Source organism: Alosa pseudoharengus, unplaced genomic scaffold (assembly GCF_046254945.1).
Source record: "Alosa pseudoharengus isolate Yale_2024_CS ecotype anadromous, Long Island Sound unplaced genomic scaffold, YU_APseudo_1.1 YU_APseudo_1.1_scf_5, whole genome shotgun sequence".
Classification (NCBI taxonomy): Eukaryota; Metazoa; Chordata; class Actinopteri; order Clupeiformes; family Clupeidae; genus Alosa; species Alosa pseudoharengus.
Genome location: NW_027468837.1, coordinates 21,170,255 through 21,192,178, shown reverse-complemented (window position 1 = coordinate 21,192,178; position 21,924 = coordinate 21,170,255). Strand labels below are relative to the sequence as shown.

The window sequence follows — 21,924 nt, the reverse complement described above, 5'->3', positions numbered from 1 at the left end:
GTCACAAACGTTTATGACATATTCATGACAGTGTCATGTCACTCTTATGTTGACACTGTCAAGTAAAGTGTAACCCAAAAATCTTTGCAACAGAATTCCAAGTTCCCTTTCGCCCAATGACCCAAAAAAACAGGCTGGACAATCTATAATCACTTTTGACTTATATATCTCTTTCTGGGCTTTACCACAGTTACAGAGAAACTACATAATGTGAAAAATATTTTATGGTCGAGTTTCAGATCCTTTGGTGCCCAATGGCCAATACAGCGAGCATGCTACAGTATTGGCCATTCACAAACAAAAGCAAGTAGAGATAGCCTAATTAACTTCAATTTTTTTTAAAGTTTTTCACAATGCTATGTAAAGGAAATAAACTACTATGTAAATAGCCTGCTACCTTTACTCCTATCCAGTTTGCTCTACTGAAGGTTACAATCAAACCTCTAAATTAAATTCCTCAAAACCTCAAAATTCTCTGAACTTGACCATAATACAGCATTAACACTGACGGGTTAACATACATTTTTACAGCAGTCCAGACTTGGTCTGGCACAAAATGTACCCGGCATTCACAAAGGTGCTGCTGATGATCGATTCAAACACTGAAAAATATGTATGTTCTCAGAGGATGGATATAGGGGTTCTTTTTGTAAGGTTTGTTTATAGAGGCCCATGTGGTGGAGACTGAAAGGTCATTGAGATTCTAACAAACATTCAAATAAACAAAAAGGAACTTTCAAATAGACTTTCATCAGGCCCCGAAGCTGTATCACCAGTGCCGCCAAGGGAGATATAACAGACAACTCTTGCTGTAGTGACAGCATTCTGAAATTACCTCTACATCAATGAGTGCTCAAACAATATTTTGCAGCTACATTTTCAGATTGTAATCATACAATGACATTGACTATGGAACATTGAATTATAGTCATTATTCTGTGGAAGGCTTCAGTGATGTACAGTAAACTGGTTGCTTGTTGATAGTTATAATAAACAAACACAGTTCTATGCAGAGCTTGCACAAAGTTATTTAGATTACTGCCTTTGAAAAAAGGTTTTAGTGAATGAAACACAGCTGTTGCAGGTGACTTACTTAAAACATCAGAACAGGTATGGATGGCTAAATAAATAGAGCCTGCTGGTTCAACCAGGTAATGGCATACATCCAATTTATAACAAAACACATCTTCAAACCACATAGACAAATCAAGAGCCTTACAGATTAACCCCAAACTGACAAATATGGAGCAACATGTCTTCTCATTAAGGGGCTCTTGCTGAGACAGGGACACAGCAGACATCTGCTCACCCACCAGCCCCCTCCTCCATCTCCCTCCCTGCCCTGATTTCTGTCCCAAAACTGAAACCAGGCTGATTAAATGCATAACTTTCCCCTTTCAGACCCAAGAGAATACCAGTGCAGACATAAGGCATAACACATAGAAATGTATCTGTAGTCATGGGAAAGAATACTTCAATCTGCTGGCCAGTGATATGAAGTAAATGGGATTGTAAACTACTGTTAAACACTGAATATAGCAGCATCATAGTGTAGTGTGTGAATTCAGGGGACAGGACACAGTCACAAAAGGGAGTACCAGCCTGATTTGATTTCGTACACAGTATTTGGCCAATTTTTGTATTTTTATATCACAGTGTAGTGACTATTTATTAGGTACTGTTTTGCTTCTTTCAAAATCTCATAATACATGTTTAATCTGGCACCCAAACAGGCTTCCTGTGAAGTAACAGAGCTGAAGAGAGAGAAATTTGAGAGCCCATTCAAGGCTATTGAATAAACCAGCACTCCTTTCCTCCCAAATCTCATTTTGCTCTCTGTTTCTCTCATTGAAGTAGACACTCCCGATTAGTTGGCGAAGATTAAAATTGACAAATTTGTTTAGATTTGTAATTCATCCTGAGCACTGCCGCAAGACTGCCTGCTCCCTGATAGAAAGAGCATTTCCCCCATAGTGAACATCATCACACTGCAAAAACTCATTTGGACTGCTTTCCTTTTTCAACTTGAATGACCTCCTTTGCTCTGCAAAGCCATTTCAACACAGCCAACTTTGGTCAATTTGGGCCACGTCCAGGCAATTCTTGTATGCTAATGAAGCATCATCTGCCTAATAGGTCACAGATTGCTGGTGGAGACAGGGAGTTCCAATGGACCAAATGAAATGCCATTAGTATTGACATTTGAGTTTTCTAATACCCTATTAATCTTATGTACACACAAAATGGGGTAACTGTCTGGGATAATTTTATACAAATTTACGGATAACACTTTACTTGACGGGTGAGTTCATAACACATTCATAGCAGCTGTCATAAACTGCACATAAAGCATTCATGACTGTTTCATGAGACATGACTCAACAGAATACCAAACCTTTCATGAATGTGGAAGACAGAATGACGACAACTTGTCAAAATAAAAGTCCAACAATTGCAAAGCAGCATTGCCGTTTTTGTTCCAAACCTCTTACCTGATCACGTCACATCTGAGTCAATGGGCTAGTCCAGTGCCAAAAAGACAGAACATGGTCAAGCAAATCATTTTGGTAACACTTTACTTGACAGGTGAGTTCATAACACATTCATAGCAGCTGTCATAAACTGCACATAAAGCATTCATGACTGTTTCATGAGACATGACTCAACATTCATAACAAACCTTTCATAAATGTGGAAGTCAGAACGACGACAACAAGTCCAACAATCGCAAAGCAGCATTGCCATTTTTCTCTCCAGCCTTTGTAAATATTTCATGAATATCTTATGAAGTCTACATCGAATGTCACTTTACTATACAAGTTGTGAAGTATTCGTAATCACTGAGTTTAACAATGGGAGGTAGGCTAAACTAGCCTACATTCAGCTGACCCTTATTTGTTAACCTGGAATGGTTGGACAATGAACATTCCCAGTAGCAAATTATGAGAAAATATCTGCAAAGGTTACAAATAATGTTTTATGAAACAAAGATTATTTCCTTGACCATGTTCTGTCTTTTTGGCACTGGAGTAGCCCATTGACTCAGATGTGACGTGATCAGGTAAGAGGTTTGGAACAAAAACGGCAATGCTGCTTTGCGATTGTTGGACTTTTATTTGTTAAGTTGTCGTCGTTCTGTCTTCCACATTCATGAAAGGTTTGGTATGAATGTTGAGTCATGTCTCATGAAACAGTGATGAATGCTTTATGTGCAGTTTCTATGAATGTGTTATGAACTCACCCGTCAATTAAAGTGTTACCAAATGTATTTGTTTTATGTAACCTTTACAGATGATTTCTCATCTTTTGCTACTGAATGTCCAACCGGTTACACAAATACGGGTCAGCTGAATCTTATGCATGCTAGTATGAATGTTATGCATGCCAGTATGAATACTAGTTTACCTCCCAGTGTTAAACTCAGTGATTACGAATACTTCACAACTTGTCAAGTGACATTCGATGTAGACTTCATAAGATATTCATGAAATATTTACAAAGGCTGGAGAGAAAAACGGCAATGCTGCTTTGCGATTGTTGGACTTTTATTTTGACAAGTTGTCATCGTTCTGTCTTCTACATTCATGAAAGGTTTGGTATGATTGTTGAGTCATGTCTCATGAAACAGTCATGAATGCTTTATGTGCAGTTTATGACAGCTGCTATGAATGTGTTATGAACTCACCCGTCAAGTAAAATGTTACCAAATTTACTATAGTTATTTCCAAGTTTCTTTTGAAATTCCAGCATATTTCACCTCATTGATTCACCTTGATTAAGTATAATAGCTTGCTATAAAATTCATACATAAAGAATATGAGAGATGTGGAAAAACAAAAGAAATCACTGTTCACTGCCAAAGATAAGTTTATTTCACTGACTTTACTGCCCTGGAAAACTTTTACAGGGATTATACCAACTATCTGAATTTCATAGATTCAAATGAGAGTCTTTTTCTGGTCTTCACCTCTGAATCGTGACCACAAATATAATGTCTGCCTACATGAAACATGACATCTGAGGGCCTGCGGATTAGACCATTTACCATGACAAACTGCTCAAAGACCCATGACCTGCAGTCCGCAGCCAACCCTTATGCCCCGCAGGATAGACCACACATCCAATGGTGTGTGGAGACAGGCTGGAGGGGATCAGTGTGTTTGTGTGGTTTTATTGGCGTGTTTAGGCTTTTGGTCTGGTTTCAACAGACATTTGGAAGCTGCAGCAGCCCTAAACACAAGGCCTAGAGAGAAGAGTCAACTTAAAAATGGCTTTTGTGGACATAAAAATCATAGGGATTTCAGATGCAGGTATGACACTATGAGGCAAAATTTAGGCTCATAGTTGTCTCATCATGGTAACAACTACTCGACGTTGACATAACTTACCTCAGTCACAGCAACAAGATGGCTTCATTAGGTGCACTAAGTTCATTAGGTTCATTAAGTGCACTTTTTTGTACAATGCAGCCTGTCTTATTACATTATGGTACATAAATGAAATATCAACCCTAAGTGGGAAATGTAAACACAATGTGTTTGATCAGTGCATTTTGCAGATATTATGATCATTACAATCTATTAGTTTGAATATTAACATTGAATTTTATGGAAAATGTACAATTATTGCCATCCCCACCCCCCGCACTCACACACACACACACAGAGAGAGAGAGAGAGAGAGACACACACTCATGATTAAACTGTCGCTGGGTTTCCATCTAACTAAATTGGGAAATAATGTGAATCCCATTTGAAATTAAAATCCTGATTGCCCTTGACAACCTCTGGATATCCAAAGTTGTTTACAACTCCTCCTATGATGAGGAGGATGTCCATTTCTAATTGACCTAACCAAACACAGCCACACAACACACAGGACATGTAGCCTACACAGCCCTCACAGCACACAGACACTCATTTCTATTATCCAAACGATATGTGATGAAATAGGCAAATCAGTTAGATAGAATCATGCACTGAGCATTAGGTTGCATGATGTTCCTCATCTATACTAGATGGATTACCGCGTGATCGGCTAGATTGCTGTAGTGTCTCATCAGTTCTGTTATCACTCGTCAACTGCCATGCTGACCTTTTATACCTGTGGCTGAACAAAGGCCCATATAACTAACTAAGTATTTCTTCATATAGCACATTTAGGATACTCATAGCTCTTTACACAAAGACATAGACATACACTATGTTGCATGATGTTCCTCATCTATACTAGATGGATTACTGCGGTGATCGGCTAGATTGCTGTAGTGTCTCATCAGTTCTGTTATCACTCGTCAACTTCCATGCTGACCTTTTATACCTGTGGCTGAACAAAGCCCCATATAACTAACTAAGTAAGTATTTCTTCATATAGCACATTTAGGATACTCATAGCTCTTTACACAAAGACATAGCCATACACTCAAAAAATAAGTCATGGGCAATGCGTATTCTACTGGTGTGAACAATGCACGACATGGACAGTCCTATCAGGGACCACTAGGGCGTCTGAAAATAGTTTGTAGGGGAAAATGTCCATATAATTTTCAACACAGTATATCAAATGGACCTCTATTTTCGAAAGTTTTTCAATGTTTTCAAAAAGAGCAGACATACAGTATGCTATATCGGCTTTAACATGAGGCCTTTATGATTTTGACTCGACTCTAGCTACTGCTGCTCCACTGTTCAGTATTGACATTCACTGTCCCACTGTGGTGCTGGCACAGGCAGAACGGTGTCACTGCTCATTTAGAGGGCCGAGAACACAGGTGGGTTCAATTACCATTACTGCATCTCTCACTATCTGCCTTTACTAATGATGTGCCTTATCCAAAGGACATTTTCTGGATAATAACATTGACCTTTATTCGTTTGGTGGCCATTTTTGCAGCTACATTTGGCCAGTCTGTTTTGTCAGTACCTACTGAATGCTCCCAATGAACCAAACCCATAACCTTCTGCTTAGTCAGTAATAGAAGCCAAAAAAGTCTAGAAAGAAAGCATAAACTTAGAAAGAAACAATCTTATCACATATCACCTGCCCAATCACACCACATTAAAATGCATTTAAAGATGGAGGAGGTGTCTTTCAGTACCGCTTTCTCTTACTTTCCTTTTCTTAAAAGTGTCACATACAACACATCAGAAATTATACACTCTCACTCTCATTCCATTACCACAGTCAGTTATTCCTTACATCCCTTTCAAGACATGTCTTCTCTAAAGACTTCAATGAAAACTTATCAGTGAGACTAAAATGAGTCAGTGAATTATCATGAAGTTCTGTTAAGAGGAGGAGGATGGGGTTGTCCTGAAGCTCCTGTCTACCGCATGTTTGACAGCTGGGGAAAGGAGCGCTGCTGCTGACTTGGACTTAAAAGGAAGCAGACTAGTGAAAGACTTGCCTCTAAAGGATCTGTGCATCTCTCACTGTTCTGTAGTTCCAGAGATAAAAACGACATTGATGCATTGTCATGGCCATGAAAACTGTGCACTTTAAAGGTTTTTTTTTATTTTTTTTTTATCTGTCTCAGTGTTCAAACAATTTAGTTGTAGATAAAAGACATACACCACAGGAAGAGACAAAAAAATGCATGGAACTTTGAAAACAACCGTGGGCTGCAGGTCTCATCAAATTTCTGTTCTCATGAATCCTTTAAATGCGAATGGATAGCATCAGTCCTCTTTTACTGGTCCTTGAGGAAGTGTCATCGAAAGACAAAACAAACAATCAAAGCAGCTTTGTCAAACTTTGTAGGCCTGCACAGCAGACACCATATGATGTTATAGCTGGGCACAAGAAGTATCTGGATGTAAGTGCCTATGAATTCAGCAAATGTGGATAGATAGCAGAGGTTCTGTTTTGTTTGCCTTTGAGAAGGCGGTTGATGGATGAGAGAGAGCCTCTCACTCCAGGATGTTATCTATTACCTTCAGCCTCTGTTTTAGAGGCAGGGGATGTTCCATTTTCAGAACGCAGGTGTGAGTGAAGCTTCCCAGGCGATCCTTTTCACCTGATGGATGGAAAAGATCTCTCTCGAGCCAATTATTTCTATTAATTTGTCAAGCAATCAATCAAAGGCTGGATGCAGGCTCCTATCAGGGAATGGGACTGAATTCTTTAACTTGACTACCCCTTTCGAACACAGACACCTCTTATCCTGTCACATCTTGTAATTCAGTTTGTCTTCATAATGAAATTTAAATACTCAAGATTAAGAATGTGTCATTTTAATAATTCACAGTGAATCACTGGTGGGATGTCAAATCTCTGATATGGTATCCAGTGCAAAACTATATCTGTACCTCCAGAGTGCATCAAATTAACAAATAAGTCTGTGAACCGATTTACCTGGCAGCGTGCAGAACCAGTGCCTATAGCGGCTTTTAAACAGATATTTACGTCGTCATTTCTGCTTGAAATCTTATATAAATTCAATATCAAATTTAACCAAAGCAGCACCTGTAGGTTTCTTGCAACCATATTCTCAGCCTCTCTATAAAGTCTATTCTCAAAAGGCTACCAGCATCACAACAAAGCCTACAAAATTTTTAAAACGTCCAGCTTGCCAGCAAAAACAAATAAATGTTTTGCACAGGTAGTGCCAGCTTTTGCACACTGCGTTTTGAAATCATCAGGGGGAAAAGGTCGCCAGAGTTTTTGTCTACCTTGTGAGGGACTCCTGATATCATATTGGTGAATCAAACAACAGCCTCTTCCACAGGCTTTGATCACAGCCCTTTGATCAAAAAGTGAGTTGTGCAGAGTTGTAGACCTCCAGCCAAGCCTTCTCCAATGCACTGTCACAGGTGTTACAGGGTATAAGACAGACGTTAGAAATCTGCTTAGGCAGAACCCAGGGAACACCAAAAGTGCTGGTTGGCCAGATGACTCCTCTGAAGTGCTGGTTCACACAAATGACGGGGCTAGAATACCAAAATCAATTCCATCTGTAGCTGTGTGGATTATGCATGGTGCATTTCCCTGACAAACATTTGGCCCTCTGATATACTTGGAGCAAAATGTAGGCGCCACATTGACCATGTTTACATCAAGTGTGCCTGCAGCAGAGCATCCATCTATGAACGGCTACAGAATGCAAAATTGGAGAGCTCTCCAAAATGATAGAAATGCAAATACTGGCTCCAGCCAAGGCACCAGATCTGGAATGATCTGGAAAAGAATGTCCACATAGATTAGAAATCCACCATTGAACATTTCTAAAATCCCAGGGCTCCTTTTAACGCTGTCTTAGCCTGTTTTTAACTCACCTGCCAATTACACTGTTTTATTCTAATGGAACTCAAATAGCAGTGGCTTTTCTGCTTCTACTGCTTCAGCTTAGTTAAATCCAATGGCTGATTGATTTCAAAATCTCAGACTGACAACATACTGACGCACCATTAGACATTCTATTGCCAAGGCCATAAATATCGAAAGAGAGGCTATACACACTTGGCATTTCAGTGTAACTGGTTTGACCTATAATTGCTCAGTGTACATGCTAATGACACCTACCAATCAGGAAGAGACCAAGACAGTACTTATGTTAACGACTTACATTACTAACGTTATTTGAAGGAATATATTAATATAAAGCTTTACTAAGTAAGCTGAAGCTGAAACAATTTATTTTAATCTTTCACAGTGCACTCACAATGTAATCTCTCACAATATCTCCTAATATGGGCGTTCATGTCAGTGTAAGAAATGGCATGGCTCCTCCAGCAGATAAAGGATGAGGAAGAGTCACATTTCAACATGTCAGAATTCCATTTATTCTCCTATTTCCTGCTTTAAATATTTCCTATGCTCCTAACTGATTGCTTCCCTGTCAGTGACTCATACATAAAGGTGCGATTCTGGAGACGGTCCATAGGAAAAAAACAGCTGTGCAGCCCAACAGCTATCAAGACTGAAGTGTACGACGGAGTATTAGGGCCACACATGAAGAAAAAAATATTTTTGCCATGACGAGATTAAACTCGACATGTCGACTTTAAAGTCGCCATGTCAACATTAAACTCGACATTTCGAGAATAAAGTTGAATTGTAATGTCGACTTTAATCTCGACGTGTCGACATTAAACTCAACATTTTGAGAATAAAGTGTGGAGAGAGAACGACCACTCGGGACGATTGAAAGGGAGTACGAATAAAACATTCCAGTTTTCTTTGAGTGCAACAATGATTAGACATAGGCCTATATCATGTATCATGACAAAACATAGAACATATTAACCTCCGTTGCTCAGCCAAATACTTTCCTGTTAGGTCCTTATCACGGAATTACAGGCGATAAATGCGATGGTCAAAAGTAAACGTCATTAGCGGTTTATTTATTTATTGTAGGCCTATTATTAACTTCATGCTTATGCACTAGACTAGGCATACTAAGTGCTCTCCCCAATCCTAGACTTTCACATTGCATGTTTGTTTGAAATGGATGCAAAACAGCCTATTGCTGAATATGGAGGGACGAATGAAGCTGTCCTCCCGACCAGGCAACCCCAGTATTCTAAGTAAATGCACACATATTCTGTGTTTATAGCCTCCTATATTTATTGCAGGTGAGACATGGAAAAGCAGTTTTAGAAAAATGAGTTTTGCCATGTTAACCTATGGAGAGTTAACGGCTGTTGGTCATGAAGGGCAGTTATTTGGATGTGCGGTGGCCTTACCCACGTAAAACAGAGTTAAATAACATTTTGTACTATAGAATCCTTATATCATTAGAAACGTGTATTATTCTAGCTATATAAATGGCATAGTGCATGGTATTTCCATAACCGCGAGATACAGCGCATCACGATGACGGCAATGAGTAGTTAACAGACAAGCAATCTAGCAATCTATCTGAAACTAGATGTACCGCAGAGCGGTACAAAATATGACCGCCGCCCAGTCCAGCACATTTTTTCCACAAAAATAAATAACGCTGAAAGGCCTATATGATTCTAACTGTCTCACTAAATTGCATTATCCACACTCAATTCTCACTGATATCTGCTAGACAACAAGTTCCAAAACATGATTAGTTCATAGATTTCACATGTAAAATTAATTTTATACAACCCCACCTCCATCTTGCCTGTTCATAATTCTGAGAAATTCTTGAATTGTGTGCATGTGTGCATGTACATGTTTATGTTATGCGTGTGTGTGTGTGTGTGTGTGTGTGTGTGTGTCTGCGTGCTTGTGTGTGTGCCTGCGTATGTGCCTGTGCATGCAAGCGTACATATGTCTACTGTGTGAGTATGTGTCATACGTATGATTACTGTGAATGTATGTGTGTGTGTGTGTATCTGTTTGTGCACATGTGTGCACATGAAATGGGTTAACATGACCCCTGGAGGCAAACATACGGAAAAAAATGGTCATCCTAGGCCCTACAGTTCTCAAGATATTCACAGAGAACTGTGTCTGCCCTACCCTCCTTTCGGGGGGTCCAGTCCAGCGGGGGGGCTACAGATCAAAATGAAAAATTACGGTTCCATGCTATCCATGTGGGGGTACATGCCCACCAAGTTTTGTGTACACCGGTCTTTCAGTGTCCCGGGAATCCTTGTTGGTGTACGTCACTAAATGTACACATAAATTATTTTATTGTAAGGCCCCCCATGAACGAAAGTACACAAAACTTGGCTGCGCGGCGGTCATAATAACACCTATTTGAAGTAGGCCTATTATTCATGTCACATATTGTGTGTTAGTGTAGGCTACATAGTTTAACTGTAGGCTATGTTTAAACTGTAGGCTATTTCGAGTTTAATGTCGGCATGTCGACTTTAAAGTCGACACGTCGAGATTAAAGTAGATATGACATTTCAACTTTATTCTCGAAATGTCGAGTTTAATGTCGACATGTCGACTTTAAAGTCAACATGTCGAGTTTAATCTCGCCATGGCAAAAATACTATTTTTCTTCATGTGTGGCCCTAATTCTCCGTTGTAGAAGTGAGAGGTCTTTAGGCTGTAGCGTAGTATATGGCGAGTATATAATCATACAAATAAAAAAATAATTCACACTTTGAGGATTTCTATATGCTAAAATGTATGGCGTATGTATGAGGCTATTTTCATTTCTAAACTTGTCACAATCTTTTTAGAGATGATCATGAAACCTTTTTTATTGTTATTTAATTCTCTTTGATCTCAAGACTGCATTTGTGAAAGTTAAACATTTTACAGCTCAATGACATAAATCACCTGCTTACATTTGGAGAAGGCTGCATGGCAGTAAGGTAAAAGCACCAGGGCTATTCCATCAACAGTGAGTCTCTTTTCAAGGGCTGTCTTTAACACAATACCGTAGCATACTGGTGCTGTTTTTGTGATATGGCCAGAGGTGCTCCCTGGGTTTCTTGGTTCACCTTTACCCATGCTGGCTTTGCAACACACGAGTGCTTCCCTCTCTCTGGTGAAAACCTTTTCTGCCCCATCTGCCATGATGCCCGTGGATTGTTTTCCAATTTGTTTTCATTTATCTGTGTCTGTGCCGTGTCACATTCACAAGCAGCCTCAGTGCCTCTATGTGTCAGCTCCTTGTTGTTTGACCCATAGAGAGTTGCGGTGACGCATCAAATAATGAGGCATAAGAGGTTTGGCACAGGATGATAGTGACATGTATATGTATATCTTCACAGGGGCTCATTGCATGCTTCATGAATGTGATTATGGCATATGGTTAGCATGCACTATGCAGTGTGTATGTTTGTGTTTGTATTTGTGTGTGTGTGTGTGTGTGTGTGTTCACAGAGAACTGTGTGTGTGTGAGAGAGAGAGAGAGAGAGAGAGAGAGAGAGAATAGGCCATTTACTGTAGTTCTGAAATATGGTTGCTGTCCATGGTGCTGAAACTCTTAGTGTCCTGCTACAACATAACACAGCAAAGTGTTATTGTGGTGAGAGAGAGAGAGAAAAGAGTGCAAATGAATGTGTGTGTGTGTGTGTGTGTGTGTGTGTGTGTGTGTGTGTGTGTGTGTGTGTGTGTGTGTGTGTGTGTGTGTGTATGTGAAGAACCAATTTACTCCTCTTTCCTGTGAATGTGTGAGATTTTGCAATACAGATAAGTCATTTAGATTTATATAGATTGATATGTGGTTTATTCTATTCTGGTTTGGTGAAACATTTGGTTTTCTAGGCTTGTGGATGGATCAATGATTAGGCATTGAAATATTATTGGAGATATCCTCAATGAATTTCCTCTTAACTTAATCGTTGTTGCAATATAAAATAATCAATCAGTAGAGCACAGTGAAGTTTGTGTGATGAGAGTGCAGGTCCAAATATTTGTGTTTAATTATACCTAATCTGCTTTATCAGCCCTTGCAAACAACCATAGCGATCTTATCTGCAGATCATCACTGGTTAAAGTGTAAAATAAATTTGCAGCGTAATTTGCTTCTGGTTATTTTCTGTGAAAGTCTCCCTGTCCTCACACAAACCTCACAATTCTGAGAAACCTTTCTGTGAGCAAGTGACTGTGTTCCGACTCCTCTCCTGAGAAAGTCTTTGTCCGTGTGTTCTTTCCCCCTGCGGAGGAGTCATTTCCTGGGTCAGTGTGTGGGAGAAGAGCAGCTGCTCACTCCTTCATGCTATGTGTGTGTGTGTGTGTGTGTGTGTGTGTGTGTGTGTGTGTGTGTGTGTGTGTGTGCGTGCGTATGTGTGTGCATGTCAGTGTGCGTGTGTGTGTGTGTGTGTGTGTGTGAGTGTGTGTGTGTGTGTGTGTGTGTGCGCATGTGTGCGCACATGCATGTGCATGTGTGTCTGTATGTGTGTGTGTGTGTGTGTGTGTGTCTCTCTCTCTCTCTCTCTCTCTCTCTCTCTCTCTCTCTGTGTGTGTGTGTGTGTGTGTGTGTGTGTGTATGTGTATGTGTGTGTGGAGGAAGAGGATGCAGAGGAGGAGAGGGCTGAAGGACATGAAATTGAGGCCCAGAGGGCTCTGTGATCCTGTCTCCTTTCGCTGCTCCTGCTGCCCTGCATGAAAAGATCCATAGAGGAGTAGGGGGCTCTTGTCCTGGTGATTTGTGCTGCACTTGCTTGCAGACCAAGCTAGTTGTTGAGCAGTGAATTCAATGACTGGATTATGGGTGCCAAGACGAGCACAAGTGAAAATCAACAAAAATCTCATTATGAGCTACATAAGGCCAACAATGAAAGTCTGCCGTTTTTGTCCACAAGGCTGTACAAATCTCCACCAGAAATGCTTTGTGACAAGCTAGGTCTGTTCCAAAAAGCCGTCTTATACTTTTTTGGGGCCAGTCCTGATATCCAAGTCAGTGAAAATTCACTCTTTCAATTTGTGTCTCTGGCCATGCAGACAAAAAGCCTGCATTCCTTGTCCAGATGCTGCCAAATGGATCGCAGTTGTCAATCCAAAGAGGATGTGAACCTCGGCTGGCAGAGATAAATGGCCAAGAGTGCTTGGAAAGGGGGAGAAACCTGCAGCCTTATCAATCATTTTGCTCTATATACCTGACACAACCCTACCTGTGATTGTAGAACAGTGCACAGCAGAGGAAGGGGAAAAAAATACACGATTCTCCGAGCAAGTGATGTGTTTGCCATTAATCCCTGGGTTGCTTAGTACAGTGTCCTGCCTGGCAATCTTTCAGACTCGTGGAGGGCAATCAGAGAGCTGCCCTGCGATTGGAATACCAGAAGGGTGTTGCAGTATGGCCAGATGAAAGTCTCTTTTTTCTCCACAAACGTTCTCAGTGATGTGACATTAATTTCGTGGCCAGGGAGAAATTGTAGAAACCAGTCTTACAATCCTTGGAGTAGATATCAAGAAACATATCTAATTTATAGCAACAAAAATGAGGGGAATATTTTGCACCAGAGAAGGGTCATAGAAAGATACTCAAAAGAAAGATACACATTATGATTTTTTTCTTTTCAGATTTAGTTGTTTGAAACTGATATGGCTATAGTTTAATAGGCTACATAAAAAACATATAATTTGTTCAGATTTTACTTCATAACCTGAACTCAAACTTCCTCTACAGTACTGAAAACATGGCTTCTTTTGACCTAGATCATGTTCTAGATTTTTTCGAGTAATAGAGTGACCCCATCGCTTACTGGACACTCCTGCACAGCACTCACCATCCTCACGGGACTTCTGAATGAAGGCGTCCACTCCGCTCTCTCCGTAGCTTCCTTCTGAGGCCACCGTGGAGACGTAGTTCCAGTTCATGGCCCTCACAATGTCCACCATGGCCTGGGCCTGGTAGGTGTCCGGGGGCACGACTCGGGAGAAGAAGTCGTAGCGGGTGTTGTCGCTTAGCTCGGGCGCGGTGGACGCGTAGCTCACCTGGGGGATCTGCGGAGGACAAATACACTCAGTTCAGCACCGCGGGCAGACCAGACTAAAAGCCATGGTGTTTGACAGCAAGGGGTCAGTAATTCGGTTCTGAGAGGACTGGGGTACGTGATGTGCCTCCAAAAAACATAAACATGGTAAACATAGCGAGAACACTATGCTTTCTAGCAAATATGTTTTGGCCAGTCAGTCATTTTCGTCTTTGAGAAGAACTATTTGTCTGGAGACCTCTGCTGCTGACCTCTCAAAATATTACACACTCACACAGATACACACACAGTCACACACACGCGTACCCCCACACACACACACACACAAACACACACACCGACAGTTTGGCCATCACCCTTTGTGATTAGAATCTAGAAACCTGAGGCAAAGACATGTACTGTATACACTACACAATGGCTTTTGGATGGAAAAAAACAGCTGGCAGTAGGATTCTCTTCAACAACAAAAAATACATGAAATGTTTCCAAAGCGAAAGCCTTTCAATAAAATGTTTTATCTCAAACCGAGGTGACACCGATCATGCACGCAGGAGCCAAAATCCGATGTGGCAGCATGCGAGATTGCACGTCTGTTAAACTGTACCGACAGGTGGGCGAATGACAGCAGCCCATAGATTTCATGCCCACTTCCAGCTGATTGCGAGACAGTTCATCACCGGCAGGGCTGTGCCCCCTGCTGTGCTCCCTCGTATGGATCCTGCGCATGTGGTCACAGGAGGAGTGTGAGGTGCCAGGGGGACCGGGGGAGTTCATTTAGAGATAATGTGTGGCTGTCGACTTGACATGCGGGGGGTCACCCACGAGCCACAAACATGCCCCCTGAGATCCAGGAACCTGTGGGCAAGTGCACGCTGAGGCCTGGCTTGTCAAGATAGCACTTCAGAGTCTGATGTGTGCACAGCTTTATGTTAATGAATGTAAGGCACATTTACAAGAAGATCTTCAGGGGTTTTAGGGGGTTTTACTAATGCAACTTTGCCATGACCACAGATTAATACAAGGCATTGTTTTATGTTATTACACAGCTCTTTACAAGGCAAGTAGAACACCATTGACTTGAATGGGCTTTCCCAAAGTTCTACGGTAAAATATTTTCATGTAATTACCGCTGCAAACATATAATTACCGCTGTCAATGGCAACGGAGTTTGTGCTTCTACTTCAACTTCTACAGGTATTTCATATCACTACGCAAGAACTGGAACTTCATTCAAAAGTGAAAACAGACGGTTGATCAGCTGTGTAAGAATTCTAAAGAATGTTTGATTCAAGTTCAACGTGTGTTGTTGCGAACTATGTTTCTCAGCAAATGCCACGATGAACGGTAACAAATAGGCTAGGCTATGTAGGCTAAAGTCATATCGTGGGAAGTTTAGCCGTGTAATAAGCGGGATAATGTATAGAACGCCGGTAATTATTGGGAAAATAAGTCCCTTCAGGGCAGAACCATACCCCTCAGCTGCGCGTTGGGGTCCGGTTCGCCCTGTCGGGACTTATTTTCCCAATAATGAACGGCGTTCTATACATTATCTTACTTAAATAACCTTTTATTGGTAAACACCTCAAATTTCTGTGCTTATACATCATGATTTGTTACAACTGCCATACATTCTAAACATTAGCTTAACATGAATTTGAGTTAGGTCCAAAGTGAAAGTTTGCTCATAGTCTCTAAATACTGTGTACTTCATAGTATATTTACCGTGTGATGATGACTGCCAAATTTTATTAAGTGTCACCAAATACCACTTGATGAAGGTTTCAAAGGCATTGTTCCCATCCTCCCATCTGTGACAGCTCCAACATTTGTCAGTGATTCAAAGGGGTGTGTACAAGAGCTTAATAAGTATTTATTAAAGCCAGGAGAGAGGCGCAAAGCTCTCTTCACGGCAGGGCTGTCAAATCATTAAAAAGTTATCACATTTTATAATTTCTTTAAACATTAGCTTTGGAAATGTGAATATCTATGAAAAGCTATGCATATTGCATCGAGTTAAGAATAAAAAATGCAATGGCAGTTTCTCATTATTTAGATTATTTTCAACAACTGGCCCCAGGGCGAAAGCAGCTAGTAATACTGTTACTTATATAAGAGTACTGCTAATAACTCTCTTTAATGACAACAATCAAAAGGAATTACCAGACTAAACTGATCTGGAGATAGTGATAATTTAGTTAAAGCTCTTCAAAAACAGACACAATCTCACAATCTTACATAGCCTCACAAGGTCAAAGGCTGTGTGTGTCCATCTGGAATGAGTCTGAGGCCATAACGATATGAGACCTGAAATTAGGGCAGACATGCCCCATTATTTGTTAACAGCTCCTCATATATCAGCCTGTCAGGAGCTATATTTCAGTGAGTATGGTTTGTTGCACCAGACCCAGTTATCTAGTATTGGTCACTGGTCATCTAAAGCAGTGTTTCAAACAATGAGTTCCACCTCAGAAAACAATTGGCTCTCCGCCATTAGTACAAGTACCACCATTATGACTGGCAGTCAATTTAACTATTTTTACATTGTACACACTGTTTTGCTTTACTTTTGTTTGTTTGTGTGTTTGTTTGTTTTTTTTTCAAGAAAGAAAAAAAACTTTAATTCAATTTAACTTCAGTGATCGTAGGGTTAAAGATTTTTTATTACATATATTTTGATATAATGGTGTGATTATTTCGTCTTTCATAGGTGTCTAGGTGAGTGAGATCTTCCAGACATGTAAAATACACTGGACAGGCACGGGGGCGCTGTGGCACGGCTGGCTGTGGTGCCTGTGCCGCATTTGGGTCCGGGTGCCCACGGGGGCCTGGGTTCGGGTCTGACCTGGCCGGGTCATTTCCCGATCCCAGCCCAACTCTCTCTCCCACTCGCTTCCTGTCTCTCTCTTCACTGTCCTTTCACAATAAAGGCAAGAAGGCAAAAAAATATATGAAAAAAATCAAATAAAATACACTGGACAGGCAAAGCCAGTCAATAGGCCCCAGCCGTGGCACGATTCCCGCCCCGTGGTCCTTTCCGGATCCCACCCCGACTCTCTCTCCCACTCGCTTCCTGTCATTCTCTACTGTCCTGTAAATTAAAGGCATAAAAGGCCAAAAAAATATACTTAAAAAAAAAGTCAATAGAACTAATCCATGGAGGGGAAGAGGGAATGACCCTTTCTAAAGACAGAGATAAAATTGAATGTTTTTACACAGATTACACAGTTACACAGCCTCATATGTGTGAGTCTGAACACGAGCACAAAGAGCCCAGCGCGCTGAATCAATGAACTCACGGCTGATGCCGGAAGATACAGGCTTCAGTGGCCGGGACAATGGCAACTGGGCAATGGGCAGTGGCTCAGCGGCAGATGAGCCGAATGAGCCTTGAGTGATTGTACAAAGACCTCTCTCCATAGATTCAGTCAGGCTTTAAATATTGCTCATAAAAAAGGTAAATCGAGAAGAGAGAAATCTACATGTTTGTGCCACCACTCCTCCTTTTATGCCTGAAAGGCCTTGTTGGTTACCATGACAACAAGCTAGATAGATACCCACATCCACTCATTCATGAAGGCTCATGTAATGAGACATCTTTCTGTCCTAAAAGACAGTGCATACAAGGAATAGCAAAGGAGGGGTAAGTGCCAAGAGTCTGTATAAGATCTCACATGGAGTTTCATGGAGTCGTCATCATCTTCAAAGACATCTTCAAACATTTTATACTATAAATTACACATTCACATCCTAATGTCAAAGTTAATTGTTCTCCAAATAATTAAAAGCACATCAGTTATGGCAAGCTACAACATCTGTAATATTCCCAATTTAAACTTTATACGTTTCCCTGATGGATATTGCTGGTAAATGATTAATTTGTTTCTTTATGCACATTGTCTGTTAAAGAGACTCTTTTGTACTTAATGGGGTGTGACGTCTCATTCAAAATTTTGAAAAATATGTAACACTCTGAGGGACAGGGCATGAAAGACTAACAGAGCATACTTTTTGCAGTCTAAACCCCACACATATGGCTTGAGTTTGCGATCGATAACTGATTTCCATGACCAGATGAATCCATAAACTTCTGTTTATCTGCTTATATTTGTCATTGTTCCTCATAGGAGTATGTAGAACCAAAAGGAGGTGTAGATATCCTATGGAGAATATATGGAACCATGGTTATAAGAGATTGTTGTCTGATTTGTTTGAAAGAAAAATAATGAAAACAGCTTCAGGCCAGGTTTACATCCCTAAAGAGGTAGCTGTGCCACACAATTGACCGCAACTGTACAGGGAGTAACTTAACGTAGTAAATCTGCAGGTTTATTTTAGTGCTGCAATAACTTGCCCTATAAGAATGGAATTGTCGATACTTTGAGGCCGGCTTTTAACAAAGAAAAAATAGAAGGTGCTGTAATTAGCAGTTAAAAAGACAACCAGGCTGACATCAGCAAGGACTGGTACCCACTGACACAGAAGGCTTGCTTGGCTGGGAAGAAGAGTTGTTAAGAATTAGCCTTTAACTTTTGTTGATGGACTGAATGTAGAGGAAACAAATGAGAAATATGATTTTATAAGTATTAGTGTGGAAAATGTATGATTGTCATCCTGTAGTGAGTGACTAAGCATTTGCAGTTTTGTCATCAGCCCTTTCACAATGAACTAACTCATCTCCTCTGGTAAAGGAGTAGTTTCCAGTGCCATCCATCAGTCAGTGTTATTTCAAAGTAATTCTTCATGTGACAGTCAATGCATTATCAGTCTCTGGGAACCATATAACGAAACGGGTGAAATGAGATTACTATACACCTGATGGAGGCCATCAGTAATTTTGTGCTGGGTGGGTTAGACATTCACATTTACATTCTGACAGCTTTACACAAAGCTACATACATCCTGACAAGCCCCCCCCCCCCCCCGAAACACACACAGATAGAGTCAGATAGTCAGATAGAGCACTCCGGGGATGATGGATATCCCCTGTAAACAAAAACCCTTCTCAGCATTGTTTTACTGAGGCCCTCACTGTGGCATGCTCGGTATTGTTTTAGGGGGTTAACAGCATTCATAATATGCTGACTGAATGAATTATGTTTACACTCCACAGTCTTCCATTCACTTCTAAGTTAATTAATGAGGGAACATACTCATCCACTTTATTAAATGATAAACAACATGCTCAATGGATAATTGATCACTGAGTTATATATCATTAAAGGAACTCAATGGCTAGATCCAGGCAGATGTGTGGCTGAAGAGTTCTGGATAATCTAACACACACAGTGCATCATGAATCCATGAGCATGTTATCAACCACTCCCTTGGCCCTAGTGTGCCCAGTAAAGTGTGGGCTGTCTTGATGATGTGTGTTTACTCCAAAGGGCCTTGTGAGGGTTGCGTAAGAGCTTCCTCGTATGTGAAGGTTACGTAAGAGATTCTCGTATGAGACACTCTGTACTTTTTGTCATTTCACAGGAGAAAATAAAATAAATGCCACAGCTGTATGCATCTTCACCCAACACTTTGTCAACCTTCACGCCTGAGAAAGAAAGCATTCATTTTCACCTGTGTGCTTTCACTTTCCTCTTTCCAATAACCACACCTATGAAAAGGCAAGTATGGAGAGTGAGAAAACAAGACCAAAGAACCAAAATATTGGATGGTCAGTAACAATTTTAGTGTCTTACCTCTCGCTGTTTGTAATGGAAATAAAGTGGTAACGAGCAGAGATGAGGGCAGTTACGTACACACGGTCTCCAACACTTCAGAGAGCCCTCTGACTTACTCAAACATTAAACAGAATTTAAAAATGACCACGAGCATCCGGGAGGATGAGAAAAAAAAAGAAAACTTCAATGAGGGAAAAAAAAAGAAGATATGACAATAAAGCCGAACTCAAGAGGAATCCTGCTGGGAATGAGCAATGAGATCGGAGGAAGAGTGTGAAGAAACCGATGACGATGCTAAACAGGCACAATGGTAAACTCTGAGGTAGGCCTACAGAGAAGAGAAAACCAGCACCCACTCACTGGACAATCAATGAGCTGATGAAGAGCTGAGTGTAGATTAAGCAAGAGCTTTGATTAATTCACTCATAAAATAGGGTATTACACACAGAGACCATTGAAAGAAAAAGGCTTTGTGCTGTAAAAGCGCCTAAAGACCAAACGTGTAGACTCTTTTTGGTATGTTTTGTTCACTGTTATGTGAGCATATGTTATGTTTTGTTCACTGTGTTATGTGAGCATATGTTATGTTTTGTTCACTGTTTTATCTTAGGAAATGTTATGTTTTGTTCACTGGGTCATGTGAGCATTTGTTATGTTTTGTTGTTCACTGTGTTATGTGAGCATATGTTATGTTTTGTTGTTCACTGTGTTATGTGAGCATATGTTATGTTTTGTTGTTCACTGTGTTATGTGAGCATATATGTTATGTTTTGTTGTTCACTGTGTTATGTGAGCATATGTTATGTTTTGTTCACTGTGTTATGTGAGCATATGTTATGTTTTGTTGTTCACTGTGTTACATAAGCATATGTTATGTTTTGTTGTTCACTGTGTTATGTGAGCATATGTTATGTTTTGTTGTTCACTGTGTTACATAAGCATATGTTATGTTTTGTTGTTCACTGTGTTATGTGAGCATATGTACTGTAAGCATATGTTATGTTTTGTTGTCCACTGTGTTACTTTGATCTCCCAGTTTGAGTCTTGCAGTGGTATTATACAATATAAAAAGTTTTATCCCCTATTTACAGAAATAATACTGTTAATAATAATAATAATGTTAAATAAATGAACAACTTTTGTGTATGTAAATTAGTATGTGCATGTGTGTGTTTGCTTTTGTATGTATGTGCGCTTGTGAGTGTGTGTGAGGGTAATGGTGTGTATGTGTGTGTGTGTCTACTTGCCTACATGTGTGTGTGTGTATGTTTGCTTGTGAGTGTGTGTGTGTGGGAGTAATGGGGTGTGTTTGTGTGTGTGTGTGTTTATGTGTGTGTGTGCCTGCTTGCCTGCATGTGTGTGTTTTTATGTGTGTGCATGTGCCTGCTTATCTGCATGTATGTGTTTTTATGTGTGTGTGTGTGTGTGTGTATGTTTGCTTGTGAGTGTGTGTGTGTGGGAGTAATGGGGTGTGTTTGTGTGTGTGTGTGTTTATGTGTGTGTGTGCCTGCTTGCCTGCATGTGTGTGTTTTTATGTGTGTGCATGTGCCTGCTTATCTGCATGTATGTGTTTTTATGTGTGTGTGTGTGTGTGTGTTTGTGCAAATGCATGCGTGTACGTGTTTGTCTATATGTGTGTGTGTGCGTGCGTGTGCGTGCCTGTGTGTGTGTGTGCGTGTGAGTCTGTGTGTGCGTGCCTGTGTGTGTGCGTGTGAGTCTGTGTGTGCGTGCCTGTGCTTGTGTGCGTGTGTATGGCTGCATGTCTACTGTGTGTTATGTGTGTGCGTGTGTCTTTATGTGTGTGTGTGTGTGTGTGTGTGTGTGTGTGTGTGTGTGTGTTTATGCATGTGTGTGTTTTTATGTGTGTGTGTGTGTGTGTGTGTGTGTGCATGCATGCGTGGGTGTGTGAGTGTGTGCGTATCTGGGGGCAGTGT

The 21,924-nt window shown here is 40.7% G+C and overlaps 1 protein-coding gene across 1 annotated transcript in view; it reads right to left on the bottom strand.

Annotated features, from left to right (window-relative positions):
* The window catches only part of LOC143104340 (metabotropic glutamate receptor 4-like), a 147,837-nt gene that overhangs the window by 64,183 nt on the left and 61,730 nt on the right, over positions 1 to 21,924 (bottom strand). The window contains exon 2 of the mRNA XM_076268363.1: positions 14,112 to 14,328. Within this exon, the coding sequence (XP_076124478.1) occupies positions 14,112 to 14,328 (217 nt within the window). The remainder of the gene's footprint in view (positions 1 to 14,111; positions 14,329 to 21,924) is intronic.